A 20,850-nucleotide genomic window follows, 5' to 3' on the forward strand; every position below is an offset into this window, starting at 1 on the left:
CCCCATCACTCCACCCCACAACACCTGCACACACTCTATCTCTAAAATTAAAAAAACAAAAATAAAAATAAAATCCCCAAACCAAATGTTATCTAGTAATAAGCAGTGTCTTTTTGGCTTATAGATTTTGTATAAATATTATATCTGAGGCCAAGGACTATTTCTCTTTAACATACAGTTCTCAGAATAAAATACGGTTTGTTTGTTTTAAAGATTTTATTTATTTATTTATTTATTTGACATAGAGAAATCACAAGTAGACGGAGAGGCAGGCAGAGAGAGAAGGAAGCAGGCTCCCTGCTGAGCAGAGAGCCCGATGCGGGACTCGATCCCAGGACCCTGAGATCATGACCTGAGCCGAAGACAGTGGCTTAACCCACTGAGCCACCCAGGCGCCCTAAAATACGGTTTTAACAAATATTATTATAAATAGCTGATTACCTGACATCCAAGCAATGGATATCACTGGAAAAGAAGATAGTTCAAGGCTAGGATTAGTTGGATCACTAACCAAAGGAGCTTAAGAATAAGTGGATGCTACTGTGTTCAGCTGTTATAGCCACTGAACAGCCATAAAAACCAGGCCCTAGGGGTGTTAACACAGAATACTAAAAACCTTGCCTGTTTGGGTGTATCTCACTTTGTATTTTTCAAATATGTTACATTTACATCTTGTGTTTTTCAAATATGTTACTTGTATCACCTAATGAAAGAAGATAAGAACAAGGAACAATATATGAAAGAACCCTACACAGGAGAGGGAATCCAAAAATAATGGGTGAATGTAGGCGTGGTTAGGAGAAAATTGAAAAAAAAAAAAGACGGAAAAGCTCTGTGTGCAACACACTGTGACATGCACTAGGTATATGATGAACGGATAAGATGTGGTGCTAGTCCTTAAGATAAATATTGGAGACAGATCATATGCAGGTAAATATAAAAACAAGTGTATAACTGTAACTTGAGTTTGGTATCAAAATAAGAGGAAAGAGAACAAGTTTTGGAAATACAATAAAAACAAGGCCTATTTTCAAAGAGCCTTCCACGAAAGCAAAAAGGCACTGAACATGTAAGCCAGTGATTCCTAACCTTGTTTATTCCTCAGAATCCCCTAGAGGGCTTAAAATATTCTGATGCCTGGGCTCACTCTCAGAGATTCTGATTTAAATTGATCCAGGGTAAGGCTCAGGAATCTCTTTTATTTTTTTTAACACTCCAAGTGATTCTAACATACAGCCAAGGTAGAGAACCATGGATATAAATTTATAAACCAAAGATCTCAATGAAATTATTGGGGTAAATTTGCCTGGCTAGCTGGCTAGGAAGATCAGAACCAGTCACCAAACAGATCACATTCAACATTACAATAAGGTTTCATTATAATCTCAATTCAATGAAATGCAGAGGTTTTACAAAGTATTGCAGAAGTATGAAGAAGAGATTAATCAGGTTTGAAGGCATCATGTGTAGTAATTACTGCTACCCACCAAATATTTCTGGTCCTTCTCTCTAGCATGTAACAGGAGTACACCTCATTGACCTCTTCAAGTTAGATGTGAACATATGACTGGCTTTAGCCAATGAAATACAGAGATGACCTGTTGTTTTCAGTCACAGCTTTTTAAGAATCAGAGTTCAATGATAACATGCTGTCAGCTTGAGTCCCAGAGTAAGGATAACACACAGAATGGCACCCAGCTGATCCATGACAGACATATAGCAGGAGCGAAAAAGAAAACTTTGTAGTTTTAAGTCACTGAGATTTAGGGATTGTTCTTGAAGCATATCCCAGCCTTCCTGACTCAAAGACCATAGAAGACTTCCAGAGGAAGAAGATTATTTAAGCAGTCCAGAAGGAAAGTTTAATAGTACAATTCAGGGGCACCTGGCTGGCTCAGTAAGAAGAGCACGGGACTCTTGATCTCAGAGTAGTGAGTTTGAGCTCCACACTGAGTGTAGAGAGAACTTAAAAAAATAAAGAAAAAATACGTGCTATTCATTAGACAATGGGGCAAAGAGCATTTGTTTTCAGAGATACCTTATATAATGTAATGAATGAATAAGCAGAATAACATGGGATACTGGAGGAATTATAGAATAGTATAATATGGCTAGTTTAGAATATGGGAAGGTTCGAGCAAAAGATAAAGCTGGAAAAAAACAACTCATGAAGGACTGCAGATCTAGACAAGAGATCAACTCACAAAAAGGTCAAAGCAGCCATTCCACAAAACAGTTCACATAGTAGTCCTCAATTTTCTTTCTGCCTTGTTATACCTAAGTGAGAAGACCCATTTTCACCAGTAACAATGGGATAACTACTATCTATCTATCTATCTATCTACCTACCTATCTACCTATCTATATATGTATTTTAGAAAGCTCTAGTTGATTCTGATCCACTTTTAGGAGGGACAGCCCTTCCTCTTCCCTATCCCAAGAAACACTACACTTTCACTTGAGGACTGTGTTTATCCTACAGTGAAGATGACTGAGGCCTGATGAAGGATGTTTAAACAGGGGCACCTGGGTGGCTCAGTGGGTTAAGCCTCTGCCTTCAGCTCAGGTCATGGTCTCAGAGTCCTAGGATCAAGCCCCGCATCCAGCTCTCTGCTCAGCGGGGAGCCTGCTTCTCCCCACTCTCTCTCTGCCTACTTGTGATCTCTGTCTGTCAAATAAATAAATAAAATCTTAAAAAAAAAAAGATGTTTAAACAAATGAATAAAATAATTAGTATTTTAAAAAGGACTTGCATTTCTGGTGGCAGAAAGATTTACTAAGGGATATTGTGACAAGAAGGGTACAGATAAACATTATGTAAAGACCTGAATTAAGCAGAGGCAATGACAAAAGAAATATATTCAAAAGACTTTTAGAAAACGGACCCCATACTACAATTCTTGAGGACTAACTATATAGAGGAAATGGAGTAGTACACAGTGATCACATGTTTTTCCTGGGGAAGCTGGGTAAATATTAACACCACTAATCAAGATAGAAAATACCTTCAAGCCATATCCCAAATCTCCAGAATCCATTTCTTTTTTTTTTTTTTTTTTAAGATTTATTTATTTATTTGACAGAGAGAGATTACAAGTAGGCAGAGAGGCAGGCAGAGAGAGAGAGGAGGAAGCAGGCTCCCTGCTGAGCAGAGAGCCCGATGCGGGACTCGATCCCAGGACCCTGAGATCATGACCTGAGCCGAAGGCAGCGGCTTAACCCACTGAGCCACCCAGGCGCCCCAGAATCCATTTCTTAAAACCAGAATTTTAATGCTCACCACCATAGCTCTCTGATGATAACTATAAATGTTACGGGGACAGGAAATCTATCTACATCTCATTTTACCTAATTTTGTTTTTCCTCTTATTAGAAATGATCTGTGATCTTTCTTTCCTATTACCTTGATTAAATAAGACCTAACATTACAAAGTTCAAATTAAATCTCATGCAACTTTAATAACTTTAACATTATATCTAATATATCTGCAAATAGTGGTTTAGGCCTGTCTAAAGAGGAAAAATTTAAGACTGCCAAAAACCATGATGACAATCAGTTATTCACTAAAAATTAAACACAGTAACTTCTATTCTTAATAGGACTAGTATTCTTCCTTCTCTATGTAAACCACTGAAGTTCTTTATTCCTAAGCAGTTGACCAATAAAAAAATACATAGTTTTCAGTTAAATTTGAATTTGAAATAAATGAGTATTTTTAATATGTACATTCCACGCAATATTTGGGACATACTTCTATTTTTAAAATACTCATTGTTGGGGCGCCTGGGTGGCTCAGTGGGTTGGGCCGCTGCCTTCGGCTCAGGTCGTGATCTCAGGGTCCTGGGATCGAGTCCCGCATCGGGCTCTCTGCTCAGCGGGGAGCCTGCTTCCTCCTCTCTCTCTCTGCCTGCCTCTCCGCCTACTTGTGATCTCTCTCTGTCAAATGAATAAATAAAATCTTAAAAAAAAAATACTAATTGTTCATATGGAATTCAAATTTACGTGGGCATCCCTTGTTCTATTCTGCTAAATTCGGCAACCCAATTTCCAAGTGACTATTAAGTACTCTTCTAAAAAGATTTTTTTATTTGAGAGAGACAGCGAGTGGGAGTGCTGGGCGTGGAGACCAGAGGCAGAGAGGCAGAGAGAGTGGGGGAGAGAAAGAATCTCAAGCACTCTCCCTGCTCAGCCCTGAACCCAACACAGGGCTCTCTCTGAGCCAAAACCAAGAGTCACTGCTCAAACAACTATGCCACCCAGGGGGGCCCTATTAAGTACTTTCTAATCTAGTAAGTCTCTTTCCCATTTTATTTGTTCTGACTAGCTTAAGCCAGAGGCAACTTATATAACTACACATATCCTTTACCTTTTCAAAACCTAATGCTGCTTCTTCCAGCACCTGGGTGGCTCAGTCAGTTAAGCTACTGATGTCGTTTTGGGTCAGGTCAGGATCTTGGGGTCATAATATTGAGCCCAGCTTTGGGCTCTGAGCTCAGCCAGGAGACTGCTTGAGGATTCTCTCTCTCTCCCCTTGAGAATTCTCTCCCTCTCTCTTTGTCCCTCCCCATAAATAAATAAATCTTTAAAAAAACACAACCTAATGCTACTTCTTTGTCTTTAAATAAGTAACACTTTTAAGAGTAAAGCATCCTGACCAAAAAGTCACTCAGTTCCCTCTAATAAGAATATAAATGAAGTTATCATCTTAATTATATATACACATTCCTATCTTATTAGAAATCAGCATCTACTTTGAAATGTCTTCTCTTACCAAATGCTAAAATAATCATTCAATAACCAACAAATATGTCTTTTACTTTAGGCAACAAAACATTCATAGTTCAGAGTACATTGTGTCCTGCTGGTCTCTCCAACCTCTGTCCCAAGTCTAGCTGACAGTAAACTCTCCATGCAGGCCCTGAGCAGTGGTCCTTAGCTCTCCTAGATTTTCTTTGCTACAAACTCTTCTTACTATTAAGTCATTAAGTCTCCATTTAGTAAAATACTCTGTAAGGGCTTTGCCTTCACTTGCTGGTAGCTCCACCACAGCATCTGGGGGAGTGCTCTGCCTATTACTACTGCTCCCTGTTAGAACGTCTTAATAGAAAAGTCAAAAAGTTAAGAGAAAGCTATCTATGGACATAACTGAAAGAATCCCACACTAGATAAAGATTACCCAAAACCCACACAAAAGATGCTCAATAAATAACTCTTCAATCTCTTTATAAATAAATGCAGTTTTAGCTTTTATTTTTGATCACTATCTCACCCACAAACATGCCAGCAGCAGGCATTCTGATGCCTCTGTGAGCCAAGCATACATGAAAATGCCAAAGGCAATCCTTTGCTTCTGTGGTCTCCATTAAGAACTTTAGATCCCTTCTCCCAGAAGGATAAATATATCCAAAAGGCAGAATAAATGAGAGGCTAGAGAAAGAAAACTAATATACTTGAAGTATACTAGAAAGAGAACAAGAAACAGACAGTAAACCAAGTAGGCAGCAGCCTGGGCACAAGGGTATTTCATTTAGAGAACTGATCTGTCTCAGGCCTAAGAGTAGAAAATTGCTTTCTGGGGCATGAGAGAGGCCAACGAGGCCTGCACATCAGCAGAGGAGAGGAAGAAAGAGAGGGCCAAGTTTGACAACCATCCACAGCATGAAGAACTAATTTTTTTCAAGTCATTGTTAGTTTGTTACTTTTAAATGCTGCTTCTTTTTAACACATAAAATATTTAAGAGGTACAAAAAGATATAATATTAATGCAATATACTCATTACCCAGTTTATGAAATAAAACATCATTAAAACAGTTGGGCTGAAGTTCCTTTGTCATCCTCTCTGACTGCATCCTCTCCATACCCCTACTCTACTCTAATTTTGATCATTATCGTATATTTCTTTATACTTTCACTATAAACATATATACAGATAAAATAAAGTATTATAGTATTTGCAAGTTTTAAATTCTATATAAAAATTTCATATACAATGTACTATTCCTCCATTGCCTTATTCATTATATTAGTAAGGATTAATCATGTTGGCATGTGAAGATCATGTACTTTACAAAATTCCATTCTTAAGCAAAAATATGTACACATTCTCCTATTGATGGACAATTAGGCTGTTTTCAGTTTCTTGATATTATAAAATAGAGATCAGCAAACTACAGCCTGTGGGTGAGCCAGCTGACTGTTTCTGAAAATGAAGTTTTACTGGAATGCAGCCAGGCCCATTCATATTTTTTTTTAATTATTATGTATGGTTGCTTTAACACTACAGTGGCAGAGCTGAATTAAGTATGGACCATTTGGTCCACAAGCCTAAAATATTTACTATCTGGCCCTTTAAGGAAAGGATAACAACCCCTGTTATTAACAATGCTGTTATGAATGTTCCCTTGTCCATGTGGGAGATGTTCACTAAGGAACACAATTAGGAAAAGATCTGCTAGGTTGTAGAGCAGGCCAGTCTTTATCATTAGTAGATTTTTACCAAACTGCTTTTCCAAGGTGGTTAGTTATATACTTTTATAGACCATTTATGCTTCTTCCAATGTTTGAATCTTTTGCCTATTTAAAAATGGACATCTTTCTTTCTGATCTGTAGAAGCCAAATATATATAGACAGATAACTACTGCTCTGCCCACTAAGTTAGATACCTCTTTTCCAATCTGTGGCTTACCATTTGGCTTTTTACCTTCATGTCTCAGCTGCATCTGAAAAATGGGGATTATAACATAACTCAACTTCATACAGTTGTTGTGAAGAGTTCCTGAGTTAATATATTTAAAGTACTTAGAACAGTGTCTGGCACATGTAAGTGCTCAATAAATGCTAACTATTCTACAGTGCTGTTTTTTTACAGGAAAATGAATTTTAAATTTTATGTAAATTAATTTATCAATCTACCCACTGGTATTTGTGCTATCTTGTTTAAGAAATCCAACCCTACACTTTCAAATTTATGAGTCCATTAAGCAATATATGTCTCAACCTATCTGTTTATTTACTACCTCTGAATGCTTAGAAAGAACAACACTTTCAGTTAACAGGGTTTCAATTAACTATTCAGTTTCAGTATATTTTCTTCAGTACAATACTGATCTCTATTTAGTTCAAGTAGAAAATAGAAACTCCTCTAGAATACCTAGTCCAATACAAGTTCTTGCCATCAAAAAGTAAATAAGAGAGATCTGCTGATGTCTAAGATAAAGTAACAGAGACTAAATTTACTTTTCCACCTAAAACAAATAAACATAGATGAAACTATAAAAAACAGCAGGACATGGCTAGGACATGTAGGGCATGGCTGATTGGGCAACAAAGGAGAGTGGTATCTGAGGCCTGTAAAACACAGAGGTAAGCCCTACGACAACCCAAGCATATTGCTTTAGGACAGTTTCCGGGCTACAGTGTAGGAGAAGGAAAACCAGGAAGAGTCTAGTGGACTCCCTGAGTTGAGGTGATGGAGCTAAGATGACTATGTAACCAAAGAAGCTAGAGGTATCAGGATGGAGTACTGATAATAGCTAAGAAAATAGTTGCTAATAGAGAAAGCCCTGGAGATCTTGAGGGTCCTCCTTGAGTAATTCAGCTGAGTACTGCTAAGTGCATGTGTGTAAAGAAACTACCAAAAGCTGGGGGAAGAATTAGAGAGAATACCTACCTCTCACATAGCACTGAAGATAGTGTCTATTCCCACTAACCAAACTGAAAAACCTCCAAATGCAAAGGCATCAACTAGACAGAAGGGTCTAAGCACTACTCTAGATTTACCTAATAATATTTAAAAGCAAAACTAGAAAGAATCAAACAGATTTCAAGTAACTTACTGTATCTCTTAACAAATATCAAGAATATTTATAAAAGTAAAAAACAGCCAACATACAAGACAAAATTCAGGCAGGCACTAGTGAAAAATTACTAGACATGCAAAGAAGAAAATATGACCCACAATGACGAGATCAATCAATCAACTGAAACCAATCTAAAAGTGACAAAGATGTTAAAATTAGCAGATAAGGACACTAAAATGTTATTATAATTGGTAAAAAGTAGAGACATGGAAGACAAAAATGGCCCAAATCAAAGTTCCTGAGGTAAAAACTGCAATAAGTCAGTAGCAATGGGATAAAGTAGGGGTGAATTTAGAGAGGCTTGAAAGAGCTTTAACTCTATGGTGTCTGTGAGTGGCCAAAAGGTAAAAAACATATATATATTTTAAGATGAAAAATACACTGAATGGGATTAATGGAAGATTTAATCTTACACAAGAAAAAATGAATTAACCTGAAGACATAGGAACAGAAAATGAAACACAGTCCAAAATGATAGGAAAGAAATTAACAGAGCCATAAATGAGCTATGGACAACTATAAGGAGAAAAATATATATGCCTTTCTGATCCTTGAAAGGGTGGGGGGATGAGAGGAGAACAGAAAAATATTTAAAGAAGTAGTACCAAAATTTGTTTTAACTAGAACCACAAGAACAAGAAGCACAAAGAAAACCTCATCAATGCACATAACTAAAGACTAGTGATAAGAAAAATCTTAGAAGCATTATAGAGTTACAAGGATAAATACAGAGATCAGTAAAACAGAATTGAAAGTTCAGAAATAAATCCCAACATTTAAAGTCAACAGGTCTCTCATAAAGTGACCAATACAATTTAATGGGAAGAGAGTCTTTTCAATGGTGCTAAGAATATCTACATGCAAAAACAAGATCCCCACCTCACACCATACACATCGTGGATCACACACACACACACACACACAAAAAGTAATCGCTGAAATCACAGGGGAGCCTGGGTGGCTCAGTTGGTTAAGCATCTGCCTTCAGTTCAGGTCATAATCTCAGAGCCCTGGGATCAAAGCCCACATTGGGCTCCCTGCTCAGTAGGTAGTCTGCTTCCCCCTCTTCCTCTGCCCTTCTTCACCCCAATCATGCTTGATCTCTCAAATAAATTAAAAAAGAGCTAAAATCATTAAACCCTTAGAAGAAAACTAATGAGTAATTTTTCGTGAACTGTGGTTAGACAGCAATTTTTTGGTACAATATCAAAGGCATGTTATAAGAGAAAACTGACATACAGGACTTAAATACAAATTAAGAAACTTTTTTGTGTTACAGGGTACTCCCCCCCACACTTGTGCATGCATGCATTCTCTCTCCCAAATAAATAAATAAATCTTTTAAAAAAAATCTATACTATAAATCCTAAAACAAATAATAAACTAACAAGAAAGTTATAGCTAGAAATCCAACAAAGGTGACATAATAGAATTATTTAAAAATTCAATCTAAAAGGAGGCAGAAAAAGAAAAAAAAACACAAAAGAACAAGTGAAAAAAATAGGTAAACAATAAAACGATAGATTTAAATGTAATCATATTGGGGCGCCTGGTGGCTCAGTGGATTAAAGCCTCTGTCTTCAGCTCAGGTCATGATCCCAGGGTCCTGGGATCGAGCCCTACATCAGGCTCTCTGCTCCACAGGGAGCCTGCTTCCTTCTCTCTCTGCCAGCCTCTCTGCCTACTTGTGATCTCTGTCTGTCAAATAAATAAACAAGATCTTTAAAAATAAATAAATAAATTTAAATAAATAAATGTAATCATATCAATAACTGCATTAAATGTAAATGACCTAAATATCGTAATTGAAAAGCCAAGATTATCAGACTGAATTGAAGACAAACCTATATGCTACTTACAAGAAAGGTACTACAAGCAGGTTAAATAAAGACCCAAATAAGTTCACTGGAAAATATGTATCACAATAACACCAGTCAAAAAGAAAGCTGGAGGGACGCCTGGCTGGCTCAGTGGATTAAGCTGCTGCCTTCGGCTCAGGTCATGATCTCAGTGTCCTGGGATCAAGCCCCGCAGAGCCCTGCATTGGGCTCTCTGCTCAGCAGGAAGCCTGCTTCCCCTTCTCTCTCTGCCTGACTCTCTGCCTACTTGTGATCTCTCTGTCAAGTAAATAAATAAAATCTTTAAAAAAAAAAAAAAAGCTGGAGTGTCTATGTCAATATCTAACAACTTCAGAGCAAAGAGTATTACAAGTATTAAAGCAGCTCATTATATTGAGTATGATCATCTCAACAAAAGCAAAAAAAGAATGACAAAGCCCAATATCCACTCCACATGTAAAGTAAATAAAATAAAAAATAGTAATCTTCTGTAACGTGACCATCTATTAAAAACCACATAGCTAATATGCTTGATGGAAAAATAGCAAATGCTTTCCCCTAAGATCTCCTAAAATAGCAAATGCTTTCCCCTAAGCAAAAAATAGTCCACTTCAGGGGCACCTGGGTGGCTCAGTGGGTTAACGCCTCTGCCTTTAGCTCAGATCATGATCCCAGAGTCCTGGGATCCAGCCCCGCATTGGGCTCTCTGCTCAGCAGCTCAGCAGGGAGCCTCTTCCCCTTCTCTCTCTGCCTGCCTCTCTGTCTGTCAAATAAATAAATAAAATCCTTTTTTAAAAAAAGTCCACTTTAACGTTTTACTGAACGTTTTTAAACATTTTACTGAAGGTTCCAATCAATTCAGCAAGAGAAGAAATTAAAGGAATCCAGACTGGAAAAAAAGAAGTAAAAACTGTCTCTTTCAAGGACAACATAATCATTGAAATAAAATACTGCTATAGTAGCATCAAAAATATGAAACAGACATAAATACGACAGAATGTGAAAATTCTATATACTAATAACTACAAAAATTGTTAAGAAAAAGTTAAAACCTTAATAAAGAGATATATACTGCATTCATGGCTCATAAATCTCAATACTGTTAAGATACCAGTTCTCCCCAAATTGATGTATAGATCTGATACTCCATCAGTTAAAATACCAACAAGTTTTTCCTTACATAAATTAACATACTTGATTTTAAAGTCTGTATGAAGATGCAGAAGACCTTAGAATAGCCAAAACAATGCTGTTAAAAAGAACAACTGGAGGACTAACAGAACTTTATTTCAACACATTATGGAGCTACACTATCCAAGACAATATATTTGCTTTAAAACCCAAGACACAGAACAGAGTCTGGAAACATACATACAGGGACAACTCATTTTCAATAAAGGTGCAAATAAAACATAAAGAAAAAATAATCTTTTTAATACATGTTGCTTCAAGAGCTGGATAACCACATGCAAAAAATGTTTTAAAATATGAACATGATTCACAACTTACATCATATATAAAAAATTCAAAATGGATCACAGACATAAATATAAAACTTAAAACCAGAAAACTTCTAGAAGAAAACATAAGAGACTATCTTTGTGATCTTGAGTTGGCACAGATTTCTTAGATATGATACCAAAGTATACCCTATAACAAAAATTTAATAAATTAGACTTCAAATGTAAAAACTCTGCTTTTCAAAAAACACTAACAGAGTAAAAAACTAATATCTGCAAATTACATACTTGATAAAGGAGTTGTATCTAAATGATATAAAGAACTCCCAAAACTCACAAATAAAACAGTCCAGTAAAAACTGGACAACAGACTTGAATAAAGACCTCACTAAAAAAGATATATGGATAGCAAATAAGCACATGAAATGGTATTCAATATCATTAGTCACTAACGAAGTGTGTGAACTAGAACCACAATCAGATACTATTACCTATTAAAATGGCTAAAATTAAAAAGATTAACCGTACCAAGTGTTGGCAAGGATGTGGAGGAACCTGAACTCATACCCTGCTGGTACGAGTGTAAAATGGTACAACCACTTTGGAAAACACGTTTGACAGTCTTTTAGTAAGTTAAATATATATCCACTGTATGACCCAGCCATTCCACTCTTAGGTGTTTCCCCAAAAGAAATGAAACATGTACATAATGTTCCATTATTGCTTTATTTAAAACAGCCCCAAACTAGAAAACACCAAAATAGCTGTAAACAGGTAAACAGATAAAGTGTGGTATATTGATCCAATGAAATACCACTGAGCAAAAAAAGGAAATGAGCTATTGATACACACTTAGAAGAATCTCAAAATACTTATGGTATAAAAGCCGGACATACTTCTACTGTATGATTCCATTCAGTTAACATTCTAGAAAATGAAAACACAGATCAGTGATTACTTGGAGAATGGAGAAGAAAATAAAAGAGGGACTATCAAGGGGCCTAAATAAATTTGGGGAGTGATGGATGTTCCCATCATGATTGTAGCGATGGTTCTTTAAGTCAAAACTTTAACTTTAATGTCAAAACTCATCAAACTTTATGTATGTATAGTTTAGTGCATGCCAATTACATCTCAATAAAGCTAATAAAAGCAAAAGAAAAAAAGCATATATATATATTCCTATCTTAAATTCTTATAACTCAAAGAATATTGTAAAGTTACTTAATGATTTCTGTGATCACATACTGCCTCTTGTGATAATTCTCAACTACGTGACTACAAAATAAAACTTTTTTAAGCATAAAATAGAAAAATGCTTATGAGTAGGATAGATAATACAATTTGGTGTAGTAGCTCAGCAAATTCATGTATCAGTCAAAAATAGTGTTCATTCAGAAATGCCCAATTAAAACATTTTAAGAGAAGCTTTTCTATCTTAAAAAAAAAAAAAAATTCCTGACTCCACCTACAAAGTGATTGAATTATAGCTCCTGTGTATACACACACACACACACACACACACACACAGCAGTTTCCAAACTCCACATCTCTTAATTTGTAGTTCCAAAGATAATTAATTCCAAAAGTTGTCAGGGATATATTCTGGTCAAAGGAGAGAAGTCTAGTTTAGGGATGCTTCAAGGCTCAAAAACTCACCACAACATTATGCATTTAGAGACCAAGTTTTAGTCTTTCAGATTACAAAACATTTTTAAATCCTCTCATTTTTAACTGATCTTTCAAACAATGTAGTTAGACAGGTATAATCATACTTCTACTGAACATACACACTGGCAAATAAATATAGATAATTTATATAACTATGCAAGCTACAGGTCAGGAGGTATATCAGGTCTAATCCACTTTCTGCTATACCGCATCTTTTCAATTACTGCAAATGTTAGCTGTTTACACAATGAAAAATATTATGACTTACTGCTCAATGTCATCTGCACAGGCATCCCTGAGCCCATCACCATGAATAAAAATGACCATCTGCACTGGATCATTCTTATAAATTCAGTGTATTAAAAAAATGACAATGCCTATCAACAATCTGATAAAACCCCCTCCCAAATCAAAATATTGGTAAAAGAAATAGATATTCTGGAATCAGAAAGAATAAATATGAGGTTACATCACTGCCTCATTGCTTAAAACTAAAACTCTTGTGAATTGGGGCTTCTCGTACCTATGGTACTGATTACTGTGAGTATTAAATGATAGAACATCAGATACTGCATTAGTAAGGTACCTGGCACACAGCTGCTACTACTCTCCCTATTTTTAACAATATATTTTTTATATTTAAGTTATTGATGTCTGTCAAAAACAGTAATTCTAACATCAATAATATAGATATGCCTTAGAAATAAACACTAAATTTACATATATAAAGGATAATACTTTGTCTTTCCTTTAACAGAGTTTCACTCATAAGCATGCCTGTTAGGCACACAGATTAAAAAATAACAAAACAACAAAGTCAGCAAATTTCTTCACGTATATACAGACATACAGCATGCCCGAGACTGGTTCCGAATCTGTATACTTGTAAAAATTCTGGTTACTGGTTTTAAAAAACTAATCTAATTTTTCTTTAAATAACTCTGAATAAGTAAATCATTCTTATGATAGTACACAAGGTTGATAATAGATCCTAATGTTTATAAAAAATAAAGTGAAGATAAACTTAAAATGAACTTACTTTCCAATGTACTAAAAATATAAAAATCACCTGTGATAAACAGTTTCAAAGAGGTTTACTTTTTCCAAATAATTCTAAGGTTTTTATTTCAAATAAGACATGTCATTGAAAATACTGAAGAAAAGAATTTATACCCACACTCATAATATGCTTCCATTATCCATAATTTTAGGACCTATGGCCCCTTCTAAATAGTACCACAGACTTTTTATATCCCCGTTTTTCATCAATATTCCAATCCATAAAATATTTAAATACAATGTTATATTAACAACAGTGACCTGCTTTAATTCAACATAGTATTCTAAGGCCTAGACACAGCAATTAGACAAGAAAAATAAAAGGCATCCAAACTGGAAAAGAAGTAAAGCTGTCACTATTTGCAGATGCCATGATACTATATATATATAAAAACGAAGAGACTCCATAAAAACCACTAAATAAATAAGTTCAATTTAAATTTATTTATATCTATTTAAATCTACTTAATTTTCATTTAAAATAAATAAATAAATAAATAATAAAATATATAAATAATATATAAATAAAAATTAAATAAAAATTTAGAATTTAAATTTCTATTTAAATTTATTAAATAAATTCAACAAAACTGCAATTAATCTGTTCCATTTCTATATACCATTAATGATCTGTCAGAAAGAAATTAAGAATCCCATTTCCATGGGGCGCCTGGGTGGCTCAGTGGGTTAAGCCGCTGCCTTCGGCACAGGTCATGATCTCAGGGTCCTGGGATTGAGTCCCGCATCGGGCTCTCTACTCAGCGGGTAGCCTGCTTCCTTCTCTCTCTCTCTCTGCCTGCCTCTCAGTGTACTTGTAATTTCTCTCTGTCAAATAAATAAATAAAATCTTTAAAAAAAAAAAAAAAAAGAATCCCATTTCCACTTACACCAAAAGAACACCTGAAATAAATTTAACCAAGAAAGTGGAAGACCAGTACTCGGAAAACTATATGACACCGATGAAAGAAACTGAAGATGACACATGCAAGTCGAAAGATACTCCATGCTTAAAGACTGAAGAATTAATACTGTTAAAATGTCTATATTATCCAAAGCAACCTATAGAATCAGTGCAATCCCTATCAAAATATCAATGGTATTTTTCATAGGACTAGAACAAATAATCCTGAAATTTGTAGGGAACCACAAAAACCCTGAATAGTCAAAGCAATCTAGAGAAAGTACAAAAAGATGGAGGTATCACACAATCTGAGTGCAAACAATACAACAAAGCTATAGTAGTCAAAAGAGTATGGTACTGGCACAAAAACAAACACAGAAATCAAAAGAGCCCAGAACAAACCCACAGTTATACAATTAGTTAATCTACAACAAAGGCAAGAATATACAATGGAGAAAGGACAGTCTCTTCAATAAGGAAACTGGACAACTACATACAAAAGAATGAAACAAGACCACTTTCTTATACCATATGTGAAAATAAACTTAAAACGGATTAAAGATCACAAACCATAAAACTCCTAGAAGAAAAAACAGGCAGTAAGCTTTTGGACATCAATATGAGCAATATTTTTTTTTCAGATGTCTCCTCAGGCAAGGGCAACAAAGGCAAAAATAAATAAATGGGACTACATCAAAGTAAGAATCTGCACAACAAAGTAAACCCTAAAAAACAAAAAAGCAACCTACTGATTGGGAGAAGATATTTGCAAATGATATAAATGATAAGGGGTTAATATCTGAGATATACAAAGAATCCACACAACTCAATATCAAAAGACAATATAATTTAAAAATGGGCAGGGCACCTAGGTGGCTCAGTCAGTTAAGCCTCTGCTTTTGGCTCAAGTCATGATCATGGGGTTCCGGGATTGAGCCCCACATTGGGCTCCCTGCTCACTGTGGAGTCTGATTCTCCTTCTCCCTCTGCCCCTCCTCACTGCTCGCATGCTATCTCTCAAATAAATAAACATGTTTTGAAAAATGGGCAGAGTGCTCACTTCAGCAGCACATGTATTAAAAAATGGGCAGTGGTTCTGAATAGACATTTTTCCAAAGAAAACATACAGATGTCCAATAGACAAATAAAAAGATGCTTAACATCACTAATCATCAGGGAACTGTAAATCAAAACCACCTCACACCTGTCAGAATGATTATTATGAAAAAGAGAAGAAATAACAAATATTGGCAAGGATGTGGAGGAAACGAAACCCTTATGCATCATTGGTAGGAATGTAAACTGGTATAGCCAGTATGAAAAACAGTATGGATTTCCTCAAGTAATTAAAAATACAATTACCATATGATCCAGCAATTCCACTTCTGGTTATGTATCAGAAGAAAACAAAAACACTAATTAAAAAAGACACATGCATCTTTATGTTCACTGCAGCATTATTTACAATAGCCAAAATATGGAAATCAACCTAAGCATCCATTGACAGATGAATGGGTAAGGATGCGGTATTGATACATGAAATATTACTCAACCATCAAAAAGAATCAAATCTTGCCATTTGCAACAACATGGATGGAACTACAGGGTATCACGCTAAGTGAAATAAGTCAGAAAAAGACAAATACCACATAATGTCACTATGTGTGGAATCTAAAAACAAAACAAACAAATAAAACAAAACAGAAACCGACTCTTAGAGAACAGTTTCATGGTTGCCAGAGAAGAGGGGTAGACAGAGAATGGGCAAAATAGTTGGAAGGAGATTACAAGGTACAAACTTCCAGTTATAAAAGAGGAAAGATGTGGGGATGCAGTGTACAGCACAGTGAATATAGTTAATAACATTATGACAACGTTGGTGACAGATGGTAACTAGATCATGTCACAATGCAAAGAAATGTTAAATCACTATGTGGTACATCTGAAATTAATTATAATGTTGTACGTCGACTACCCAAAAAAAAAGCCAGTGACCCTGCTTAAATTTAACCATTGTCTGACAAGGAAGGCACTATAGAAAAGCTTGAAATGTACAATTTTGCCAGCTGATATACAAAAGTTCTAAATTAGCATATGAAAAGTAATCTACATATGGCTATGTAAAATTCAGAGAAGTCAAGTGAATAAAAGGTGGAAACTATCTATACTTACAAACCTAAACTGAGCTAAGCAAAGCCTTTTGAATGTTCGGTCATAATTCAACATTTAATAGGCCTCTGGGCTTGTTATGTTATCACTGTTAAAATAAGTTAACAATAAGGCTATCATTATCTACTACTCCTAATATGAGCTCCTAGCACCACAGGTCTGTTATCTAACATTACTTCTAATAATCACATAATCCTGCAAAGTGAGTACCATTATGCCTATAGTAAAATGAGGAAGCTGAGGCTCAAATGTTAACCAATGTGCCCATGGTGATCAAGATTAAGTGGTGAAGCCTAATTTTAAAGCTGCCAATGTTGTAGTACATATCTTTTTGAAAACATTAATACAGGAAATGACCTAAATGTATATCAATAGAGGACTGGTTAAGTAGGTCCTGGCTCCTCCATAAAAGGAAACAGCAAACAATCACTTAAAGAAAAATGAAGTAGCTTTTTATGTACTGAATATGGGAAGGGACAATATCCAGGATATACTATTAAGTAGGTGCATGCCACTGTCTAATACAGTAGTCATTGGCTACATGGAACTATTTAAATTTAAATTTTTTAAATTAAATTAAAAACTTAGGGGTGCCTGGGTAGCTCAGTGGGTTAAGCCTCTGCCCTCGGCTCAGGTCATGATCTCAGAGTCCTGGGATCAAGCCCCGCATCAGGCTCTCTGCCCGGCAGAGGGCCTGCTTCCTCATCTCTCTCTTCCTGTCTCTCTGCCTATTTGTGATCTATGTCTGTCAAATAAATAAATAAATACCGTCTTTAAAAAAAAAAAAAAAAAAAAACAACTTAGGGGTGCCTGGGTGGCTCAGTGGGTTAAGCCTCTGCCTTTGGCTCAGGTCATGATCTCAGGGTCCTGGATCAGCCTGCTTCCTCCTCTCTCTCTCTGCCTGCTTCTCTGCCTACTTATGATCTCTGTCAAATAAATAAATAAAATATTTAAAATAAATAAATAAAAATAAAAGTAACTACCTATTTAAAAATAGCTCATTTCATTCCCAAACTCCTTGATTTATGCTAATAAGAAGCATAAAAGGCTCAATAAGTTCTGAGGCATAACCAATAGAGATGAAGGGACAGAAAACATCTCTTCAAGATTTCCTAGAAATACTCCTAACCACTACCTTAACTTCATTAAGCATTTGTTTATTCATAACACTATTTGGGATACCAACCAACTACAGAGTTGCCATTTAGAGGAATTAAAGAAACAGGGACAGACAAAAAAAAAAAAAAAAAACGGAAGAAAAAGTATTACAGAGCATTAAAGAGAGGCTGTGGTCAAAAAGCCCAGGGGAAATTCTATTCTTTCAGGAAGGAAGGTATGGGTCACACTGCCACATCTATTTCTCTTCTCCCTTTCTCATACTGCTGTTTAATGCTTACAGAGGAGCATTTGAAAGCAAGTCTTTCAGTTCTACTCCGAAATCGTATTTTTTTCCTTCAAAGGTCGTAAGTTACTTTAGTATTATATGCTTCAATCTCTTCACCTGCGAGATGGAAACCTGTTGCTTAATCAGTGTTAATTTAATAACTACTGGACATTTTTGCCTAGGAGATGGGAAACGGAGTTAACAGCCAATCCTGAGAATATAAGAGGCAGTCATCAGGTAATCCATAATAACAAACAAAAAAACATTTGAATTGATACCTTCTCACTGGGAGATAGCTCAGGGAGGCTGAAGGGTCTGTGAATGATGCTAATGTACGAAAACATACCCTGGAAGAAAAATGAATGGGAACAAGATCCCAGACATCCACTTCCTTGCACAATGACAGTGTACTGTCACTCTCTTTTCCTCTTCCATGGATCTCAGCCACTATTCAGATCAAGTCTAGTTCCAGAATGTGGCCTTTCATCATTGCCCAATATATACTACCTTTCTCAGTGAGTTTGGATTAAGTATCTGTGCCAGGGCAGAAAAAAGCGACCCTGGTGTTCACAAAGGGGCAAAGACACAAATTTGTCTCCACACAAACTGGGGACCAGAGACGGACTCCACAATCTAATCATATCCACAAGCATTCAAAGAAGTCAACTTACAAAGGAAAATATCCTGCAAAATAAAAGACAAAGCAAGGAAGATGTGGCATAGTGAGGAAAAAACATATGATGACTCTTTCCAGAAATGTGTATCTCTAAATTACTAAACAAATTTTAAAATGCAAGAATTACCAATAAGTAATTTAAACCCTAAAAAAATTATAGGGCAGATGTTAAATTCATTTCATACAATTGCTACATGTAGAAATCTATGGGGCCTTAGACTACCACACATTTATTTAAGGGAGGGAGACATCTGAAAAGGAGTTTATATTAATGGGAAAGTGCAAAGAAACTTGCCAGTGTGTCAGCTCCATAGCCTATGGGAGGTGAGCATCGCCTATCGGTGCCAGTCAGATCACCAACCAACATTACTGTGCAGGCCATTAAAGAAGCTGTTAAAACTCTGGTTTAAAACCAATCTCAGCACAGGCCAGAGCAGCAGATTAAGCAGAACTTTACATCAGTGGCAGGTCTTCCAAGTTCTCTTGATGCCACAGAATTCGTAAGTGGGATCAGTATGTTCTAAAAAAACATGGTACTGCAAAAGGAAAAAAAGGTTCCACAGCATCAAGCCGTGTAATACTTGAAACCTCATCATCAAAGTGACAGTTTTCAAGTGCCATTTATGATGCCCTAGTCTGGAAACATCCCAGCTAACCCATCTGATCAACAATTTCACAGATGGAAGCACTTGATGGCTAATTGGCAAGTCTATTATTCAAATAAAACAGCTCTCTGTACCTCTTCTTTCATTATTACAAGTCAAGGTACAACAAGACTGGTCATTCAAATTAGCTTATTAAAAGAAGTGTCTTTCCAAAAATATTTTTTTAAATAAAACAGCTTATTTTGGCAATTAGTTTAGAATACTAATTGATTTCTGAATAGTAAGGAAATGTTTTATAAACTAAAAGGAATAAGGTATTAAACCTTCTTTAAAAAGTTGTACAATTTGTATCCTCTATTTTTAATCAATATATCAAGGTATATATTACATGTTATCATAGAGAATAAAATGAAATATTCACTCATTCCTTAAATATTCTTAAAACATGAAACAAGAATGACATATCGCAACAAAGAAAACTCCTCTCAAATATTTTTTGTGTTTCTTAAAAATTTAAAAAGCAAGCATCCGGGGGGGTCTCAGTGGTTCAGTCAGTTAAGTGTCCGACATTTGATTTTGGCTCAGGTCATGATCTTGGGGTTGTGGGACAGAGCTCAGGTGGGCTCTGCACTCAGCAGGGAGTCTGCCTAAGATTCTCTCTCCCTCTGGTTCTCCCCACCACTGCATAAGAGGGCACAGAGGCATTCTCTCTCTCTCTCTCAAAAAGAAGTAACTATAAAAAAATTAAAATAAATAAAAAGCAAAGCTTCTTACTCTTCACCTACATTTTACAATAAAAAGTTCTAGACTATTTAATGTTTTTTAATTTATGAAGCAAGTAGCCAGTGACAACACTGTAAGATTATCTACGTGAGGAAATGTTGATGTAGAATAGCCCTCGGCAACAGAAAAACCTGTGTTCTAACTCTAGCTTCACTTCTTAGTTCTATGACTCAAGCCTATAATACAGGAGTAATTATCCCTACTCACATAGGATTGCTGTGAGGATTAAATGAGATTAAATTCATAGAACATCTCAAAACACGGGAGGCACTCAGCATTAGTCCATTTAGCTCTCATCCTCTCCCCCATCCCCACTTCTATAAATTCTAGGAGAATCCTGATAAAACTTTCAAAATATGTGGGTTCTCTTCATGGATTCAGACATTTGCCCTAGATCCCACTGACAATTACATTCTTGATTTTCAAACTATATCCCTTTATT

At 35.8% G+C, this 20,850-nt stretch overlaps 1 protein-coding gene across 2 annotated transcripts in view; it reads right to left on the reverse strand.

Moving 5' to 3' along the window:
* The window catches only part of PSMD14 (proteasome 26S subunit, non-ATPase 14), a 102,292-nt gene that overhangs the window by 58,843 nt on the left and 22,599 nt on the right, over window positions 1-20,850 (reverse strand). The window contains exon 1 of one of the 2 annotated variants that reach the window (XM_082691292.1): window positions 3,753-3,788. The exons of the other annotated variant lie outside the window; for it this stretch is intronic. Within the exon in view, the coding sequence (XP_082547418.1) occupies window positions 3,753-3,773 (21 nt within the window). The 5' untranslated portion in view covers window positions 3,774-3,788. Of the gene's footprint in view, window positions 1-3,752; window positions 3,789-20,850 lie in introns of those variants that run through there. 2 annotated transcript variants of the gene reach the window in all.

The sequence above is a fragment of the Mustela nivalis genome (genome assembly GCF_964662115.1).
Source record: "Mustela nivalis genome assembly, chromosome: 11".
Taxonomy (NCBI): Eukaryota; Metazoa; Chordata; class Mammalia; order Carnivora; family Mustelidae; genus Mustela; species Mustela nivalis.